Here is an 8,479-nt window from a genome sequence, read left to right on the forward strand (position 1 = left end):
GCAAGCGAGAACTGCGTCCTGTGAGCCACCTGTCCCCGAGCCAGCCCCAGGGCGGGCGTCCGGCCCCTGTGGTCTCTGCTGCTCACCTCATTGATGAAGGAGTGAGCTCCCTGCGGGCTGAGCAGCAGGATGGCACGGCGCAGCGTGTCCCGGTAGCGGTTCAGCTCCTCCGTCTTCATGGTGGTGAAGAGGCTGGTGAATATGTGGCTGATGTTCTTGTCTACCTTTTGTAAAGACACATCAAGGCCCAGCCGAGAAGCCTGGTCCAGGAAGCTCTGGAGTCCACGGATGTCTGAGCAGCCAGATGAAAAAAGAAAATGGCTTGTAAGTACCAAGGGACCTGCAGGGCACCTGGTTCTAACGCACCCCACCCACTCCCTGAAACAGGGGCTTTACCTGCTTTGGTGGCCTACAGAGGCTGAAAAACACTGATCCAAACGTTCCTCCCCTGGACCCAGCCCAGGGGTGACTATGTCCCACCAGGATGAGCCCTTTCTGCCATCCAACAGGTGCCATGACCAGAACACACCCTGCACAATCAGCAGCTCTTTCCTCCCTAAACGGGCCTGGGCCTGGCAGCTCTTTTGCCCCGGGTGCATGGGCTGGGGATTCCTAGCCCCACCTCCCTCTGCATCTTGCAGCTGAGGTTTCTCCACCTTCAAGGGCAAGCTGAACACATTGCCCACCCTGACCAGAGCTGGCCCAGCATGAGGACATGCCCAGTTTTTTCCCTGGGCCCCTGCTCCACAATCTCCTGACAGGCACAGCCTGGAAATGAATGGCATGGCACCCAGTCCTGTGGCAAGGGACTCTGTCTTGCTTCCTTGAACTCTCCCTTGACATGCTCTTCCCAAATGGGTGACGCACCCCAACTCCAGATTAGTTCAGGGCTAAGTATGTGGCCCTTGGGCAAAGCCCCTGCCAGACAGGCTGACAGAACATTCATACAGGCCATGCAGACCACCTTAATCATCTGACACGGCCCTACTAGCCAAGCCAGCTGGCTTCCCCAAGGAGACCTGCCTAAGACTGGCCCTGGCCCTGAGACAAGCAGGCCTGAGCAGGAGACACTCTGACCCACAGTATCATCGAAGCCCCCAGGTCCTGGCCTGAGCCTTTCTATTCCAGGGCCCAGTAAATTTCTTCCATCTAGGCCAACTTGAGTTGCTTTTCTGGCACTGGCAGCCCAAAGTGCCAATCCATAGCTGGGCCATTTCCTCTGGCCCACTCCGGCATCCATCTCACAAGGCTGACCCTCACAAGGATGCTCTACTCTCTCCATGCTCTGGGGCACCCCTGTGCAGGCCTGGACCCATCCAGTCACTGAGAATCAAAATCCCAGCAAACAGTGTGAACTCAACAGGTTTTGTTCCCAAATAGCTCCTCTGCCAAACTGCCTGTGCGTGTCCATTCCACAAACGCTGGACTGCCACACAGAGAAGCAAACACACTGCTATGGCTGCCATGACTAGAGTACTGGGGGATAAGCACAGGGTCCACCCTCCCCAAACAGAAGGACCCCAGCACTTAGGGTTGAGCATACTCTCCATCTCTCCAGCAAAGGGCCCATGCTTTTTAAGCCTCTACTTGCTCATGAATAAACCATGGGTCACAACTTCCAACTACCAGTTTTCTGGGGCTCCGAGGGACAGGGTTCTTCCCACTTGGCTCCCAGGAACCTGATGTCCATGGGCAAGAAGGGTGTGGCAGTATGCGGATGAGCATGCTAGGAGGCCATTCTAGAGAGAGTGAATGTGTGCCCAGTATTCAAGCCCGCAGCACATTTTCCAGTCCAGCCATGACCTCAGGCAGGCCTGGATCCTGGCCTGGGAGCACAGCCTCCAATGCAGGAAGGGGGAGGCACCAGATAGCAGGGACACCAGGCCAGACCCAGGTGGCCTTAACAGAGGTCCCCCATAAGCCAAGGAGTGTTGGTCAGCCAAGCCAACACATAGGCTCCTGCCACCAGGCACCCAGACCCTGCCCACTGCCCCAGCCATCCTCGCCCTTTGGGTCCCCAGAGTGGACACACAGCTCAGGACCCAGAACTGCAGGCTGCTGACAGCAAAGTGGAAAAAGATTAACAAAAAAAAAAAAAGCTGTTCTTTATTTTGTTTTTAACTTGCACACAGTAATTGTACACATGGAGCACAATCCATGCATGTATACATAAGAAAATCAGGGCAATTAGCCTGTCCATTATTCATACATTCACTAGCTCTTTATGGTAAGAACATCCACAATCCACCCACCCTTCTAGCAAGTTTGCAATATTCAGGACAATACTGTCAACCACAGTCACTATTCTGAGCAACAGAATATTAGGATTTCTTCCTCTCTTCAAACGCAATGTTGTACACTGACCAATCCTTCCCTACTCCCTCCTCAGCCCCTCCCTGGCCTCTAAGAACCACTTTTCTACTCTACGTCTCTGAAAGCAACTTTTTAGGCACCACACAGAGAGATCATGCATATCTGTTTATTGCAATGCTATTCATAATAGGGAAGATACAGAATCTACCTACGCATCCACCAGCTGACACATGCATAAAGAAAACGTGGTATATACTCACAACGGAATACTATCCAGTCACAAAGAAGGATCGAGTCTTGTCACTTGTGGCTATGAGAACAATCCTGAAGGATGTCATGCTAACTGAAATAAGCGTGGCACAGATGTTAAGAACAACTTTGTACCCTGTCAGAAAGAGTGGCAAAGCACGTGCACACAGACACTTCAAGGCACAAAGGACCAGGAGGCCCAGCCAGGTGTTCTCAGGCTGGTGCCACCCCAAGGCCTGTCCTGTCCTGGGCATGGCACAGCTAACACCTGGCCCTGGAAGCTGGACAGTGTTTCCAGACTACGCATCACCCATGCCCACGCCAGCAGCAGACTCCTATGCCTGGCACCTGACCACTTTCTACCAACCCTAATGAGAGTTTCCTCCTCCTTCTGCAGTGCTCAAAAACAGCTATCAGCCACTAATGGCTATGTAAGCTTTTATCAATAAATCAGTTTATTAAATTAATTAAAACAAAACAAAAATTCACACCCAGCTCCTCAGATGGAGGGGCTACATTTCAAGCTATGTCTGGCCACTGATCACCATGCTGGGTGGTGCAGATATGGAAAGACATGTCCTGGAGATACCATCTTCTACCCCACTTGGGGTAAAGGATGTCCCCAAGAGACCAACTGCCTTCAGGACCTTGGTAAGAGCATCCCTATTTCTCCGCCCTTTCCCAGTCACTTGGAAGTGCCCTCCATCTCAGGCTCTGGCATTGGCCTATGGGACAATGATGAACTCAATGTGAACAGAGCCTTGAATAAGTATCTTTCATTGCTGCTCTTGAACATCCTGGGCCAGCCTGCTGGAGGGGAGCAGAGACAGGTAGGGAGGAGTCAGGCCACCCCAGCAGCCACTGCGGCCACACACGGCCAAGTTCAGACACAGGAACAAGGCCAGAGCACAGACACCTGACTCCTGCTCTGAGCTTCTAAGTTTGGGGTAGTTGCCCAGAAATAGCTAGCTGATAGGCCAAGGTCAGTGGCTGGACTAAGTCTGGTATTTCTTATAAAGGTGGAGATGAAAGTCAGTCTACACCGAACCACACCACCACTTTGCCCCACGTGACTGCCACCATGGAGTTGAAGGAGAACAATGCCATGTGTCCACAGGCAGCTTCTGTAGCCCTGGCTTTCCCTGGGATACCAGTAGTCCTCAATGTCTACTGGTAGACTTTGGCTGTGCCCCAGATCTGAGCACAGCAGACAGAACAGGCCCAAAAGTGGACCCCTGAGAGTCCCATCACCAGAATGTCTTCTCCTCTTAGCACCTTCAAAGACCACTGTGAAGCTTCACAGTGGCAGGGACTGCCCCCATCTGAGAGCCTCCTTCTGCACTTTCACATGCCATGTGCACCATGACAGCCCACTTATGAGTCTGGGGCAGTCACCCAGGTGGCCCTGGAGACTTCATGCATCATGCAGCACGGCCAGACCTCTCAGGCTAGGAAAGGGGCCTTTTGGCTCTTTCACTGAGTTCCCTTCTGCCTAGAGTCATGTCAACCCATGGGATTGTTTCTTCTCCTTAAAGACCTGGAGGTGACAGGGGCAGGTGGCAACTATCTATGGACCCACATGTACACACAGGACATGTAGAACACAAGCCCTCAGAGCTGCTGTCCACCCTCAGCTACTGCACTTCCGGCTGTCTTCAGGCAGCCCCATTGGGCTGAGCCATCAGAGAGTTTCAGATCCGGCTGGTGCCTCACTCCTGGAATTAAGGATGTCAGCTGAGGGCTGCATTCCCATGGCCCCTGGCTGCACTGCTGGTCCCACTGGGCTCAAAAGGTCAATTCTCAGCCTGCTCTCCTGAGAGCCCTTATGCAACCTCAGGAGGAGGGCGGAACCAGAGCAGCCAGCAGGAGCACAGGCCAACTTTGCAGCCGCCCGCCCAGTCCCCAGGAAGGGGGCCAAGAAAGCCTGCTTCTCTGCAGCAGAAGTCATCCTCCCTCTGCCAGAAACAGACTTCCGTAATGTGCAGAACCAAATCAGATGCATAGCTTAAATACCGCATGCTTTTGCTTACTGGAGAAACCCAAAGTATAAAGAAATGAAGGCACAAAGGAAAAGACAGATCACAGGAAACAAGGAGTCAGACCCTTTGCAAATGGCAAGGGGATGGGGAAAGGGAAGGGTTGCCTTGCCACACAGCAGGAGGCACGTGGTCCCCAGACTAGAGGGCTGAGCTGCAGGGTTCCGAAGAACTGTCACACAGGCATTCTTCCCTTAGAGAAGCTAGGGCATCCAGGGCACAGGGCAACACTGTTCCTGTGGGGAATGTGGCATCACAACACCCAAGACATGCCTTGGACCCACATCAGCCCCACCCAGGCTCCAGCTTAGCAGCAACCTTTGGGTCCTCAAGGGCTCCCACAGCCAAAAGTCTTTCCAGCCCCCAGCCTTGAGGCCTCGGGTACTCACCTGCACCTGTCTTCCCCCACGCCTGTCCTCCCCCTGTTCCCTGGATCGCTCCCATGCATGAGAGGGGCACACTAAAGGAGCCACAGCATCTTCCCTGTGGCAGGACTAACAAGCTGGGGCCTGAGCACACGCCAGAAAAGATAAACAGATATTTTCCAAAGGTGATAAGAGATAAGAGCCATGAGGGGGCAGCCCTAGAAATGGCTGGGGAAGAACATTCAAGATAGAAGCCACTGCATGCGGGAAGTCCCCAAAGGAGGCTTCTTTGATATAAACAAGGATGGGTCTTGCTCACCCATGACAGAGTCCAGACTAAGAGAAGGAAGCTAAGGGTGAATGGGCACCAGGAACTGCCAGGGGCAGAGGACAAGATGTGAGTTCCCTCCGCTGGCCAGCTCCCTGGTGCTGGCACTTGTGGGCCACTGGCCTGTGCCCCCAGAGTCTGGCTCCACCCATGTCACTCTGCTGGAAGGCTCTTCCAAAATCATCAGCACATGGAAGACCCAACCCACCTCTGTCTTCCACGGGTGTCCAGAGTGTCTAGCCTGTGACCGCCCTGCAGCTCTCTTCCCTGGGCTTCCAAACACAGTCTGCCCCTCCTAGTCTCCTCACCTCCCTGTCTGCTTCCCTTCACACTCCTGGGCTTCCCCTTTCACTATCCACCGTGTCTGCTGTCACACTTCTGAGACACCTAAACAGAATCTAGGACATAGATTGGCAAGCACATCTCAAGCCACCACCACCAACTCCTTCCAGGGATCTTACATGATGGCCTCCATCAGGCACCATGATATCTGGTCACTAATGCTTTCTTCTAGAATGTTCTTTCTTAAGGTCAACATCTGTTCATAACATGGCCTGCCTCTAACCTTCAACAAGTAACAAAAGCTCATTAAAAGTTGACAAATTAACATCCTCAAAAGGATCACTTAATCAAGTCATAAACAAGTAGAAAATTGTCTAGAGACTTTATTGATGCACACAAAATAAATACCACATTTCTTAGGTTGGAATAAGAGATGTCTGGTCCTAATAGGTTAAGAACACTACCACCACCACTTGCCCCTCCATGGAGATCGATCACTTGATTGATCGCTCTCACACTTGCTCTCTCTCTCTCTCTCTCTCTCTCTCTCTCTCACACACACACACACACACACACAAACACACATTCACACAAACACTCACACAGACACTCTCTACCTGGGTGGTCCTAGTTTGAAATCTACAGACCAATCCTTCATAAAGACCCAGCTGTAACCAGTTTCTTTCTTGGGCCAACTCAGAGCCTGAGGCAGAATCAATCACGCCTCCCTCACATTTAATAATATTGAGTAATATTAACACTCAAAATTAGATAATGCACTGTAGGAAGCAGGTACTCAGTCTTCTTTATTTCTCTATCCAACTCAAGTCAGTGTCTAGCATAGAGTTAAAATATTAAAAGTTTGTGAAAAATGACTGTGTCAGCAGAGGCCTGTAATCCCAGCACTCTGGGAGGCTAGACAGGAGGATTGCAAGTTCAAGCCCAGCCTGTACAAGTCAGTAACTTAGTGAAATTCTATCTCAAAAAGAACATGTAAAAAAAAAAAAAAAAAAAGGTCTGGGGACGAAGCTCAGAGCACAGACTCAGGGTTCAATCCCTAGCACCACAAAAATAGTTAGTAGATTGAACTACACCAAAGCAAACCCATTTAAAGCCCGGTGCAGAGGCAGTAGCCACAACATGACATGTCCACAAAGGTACAGAAGTGAGGCTGGGAAAGCTTTTCCAAAATCTAAGGCTACAGTTCTGACTATCTCCATACTCTGATAAAGATCAGATAGTCACCAGGTATTTTAAATACTTTTTGTCAGAAAAGTAATTAAAATGAAAGAACATACTTCCAATTGCCTCCCTTACTACTTCAATTTCCAAGAAAGGCCCAGCACAGAGAACACTTCGGAGGAACAGCATACCATCTGGAACGCACGTATCTAGGCATGAAGCCTGCCACCTCACCCCAGACGAGTTCGCAGTCATAAGACTTCGGAGATTACTGGCGAATTTTCCAAAGGCTGAGAGACAACTTTGATTCTGCAGATTTTTTTAGACTTCTTTCCTATCTGAGCCCCCAATGAAACACTTGTGAACTCTTCCCAGATATAGCCTGCCTGTCGTGCTGCTTCTTCCCTCAGATCCTGTGCAGGCTCTATGGCCCCTCCCTGCTCACCCCCAAGCCAGATGCTGCTGTCACTGTCAAGGGGGTGCTGGAGGCCAGGTCTAAGGGAGGAAGCAGCCACATTTCCAAGAAAAGAGATGACAAAGACACACGTGCTGTCGCCCCTTTCACCAGGAGTCCCTCTGCCCTCTTCCACAACCCTTGGGGTACCTCACCTGCCCATGAATTTGTAGTTATATGTGCGTTCTTCCCTCCCTTCCTCCTTCCTTTCCTTCACTTATGCTTTCTTTCTCTTCCTTCCCCTCCTTCCTGCCCACCTCAAACACTTCCTGAGCACTGTCTGAAGCTAAGACTTCCCGGACCTTCCCTAGGAGCTCATGAGGCTCCAGGTGAGGTGGGCCAAAGCTGGGCGTGGCTCCCTTCTGTCCTTTCCTGGAGGTTCCCATGCTCCTATGCGCCGTGACGGGCTTGGCCTGCAGACCACACTGCATGAATAAATAAATGTATTGTGATCCACTGGTGCAAGAGACTGTAGAAGTCAAGCAGAGCACCAGGCTGCCCAGTTCAGCAAAGGGAGGTGGGGGAAGCACAGGTGCAGCCCATGAGACTTGCTCTGCATATCAGGAGCCAGCCCTTCCCTGCTGTGGGGTGACGGAGTTCCCCAGAGTCTGGACAGGAGTTGTCTTTAGGTGCACAAAAGAGGCTACCACTCTGGGAGGGAGGCCTCCCCAGTACAGGTCACAGTGCCTGCTGCTCGGACTACAGGCAAGGTGGCCCGGGGGGGCCCTCCAGAGTGACCGCCCACCCCCATCCTCAAAAGCCCACCCCTGCACTAGCTCTTCCATTTTGTGTTCTCATGACCCACACCTGGCACCTCTCTGACCCCAGAGGGCAATTCCCTGATGTGAGACAGGGACTCCAGAGCACCCCAATGCAAACCAAGCCACGCTGAGCCCATACCCCATCTTTTCTATAGTTTCTCACAAGATGGGCCCTGTCCACTTGCCCAAATCACTCTCACCTCAGGGATCAAACACGTAGGGACAGCACCATGCTCAACACTGTTATTCAAGGCACCCAATCCTAAGCTGCTCATCGCTCTGTCCTCCACTCTCCCAGGGACACCATGGTAAGGCCCTTGCTGACAGGCCTTCCGCTTCCCTGTGTGATGTGGTGTGGGCTGCCCTCCTCTTGGATCTGTGACTATAACAAACAGTGGCAGCTGTCCCCTGACCTGTTGGCCTTGCATATCTAAATGTTAATAAGGCTATATTAGAACTCTGGAGTCCCAGCCCAGGCGCAGCGTGGGCCAGATCCTCTCCCAGCCCCT

The 8,479-nt window shown here is 51.9% G+C and overlaps 1 protein-coding gene across 1 annotated transcript in view; it reads right to left on the reverse strand.

Annotated features, from left to right (window-relative positions):
* Grid1 (glutamate ionotropic receptor delta type subunit 1) overlaps nucleotides 1–8,479 on the reverse strand; it is a 719,620-nt gene that overhangs the window by 531,210 nt on the left and 179,931 nt on the right. Inside the window, exon 4 of the mRNA XM_004641224.2 lies at nucleotides 87–292. Coding sequence (XP_004641281.1) covers nucleotides 87–292 — 206 coding nt within the window. The remainder of the gene's footprint in view (nucleotides 1–86; nucleotides 293–8,479) is intronic.

Source organism: Octodon degus, unplaced genomic scaffold, assembly GCF_000260255.1.
Source record: "Octodon degus isolate 3935 unplaced genomic scaffold, OctDeg1.0 scaffold00132, whole genome shotgun sequence".
NCBI lineage: Eukaryota > Metazoa > Chordata > Mammalia > Rodentia > Octodontidae > Octodon > Octodon degus.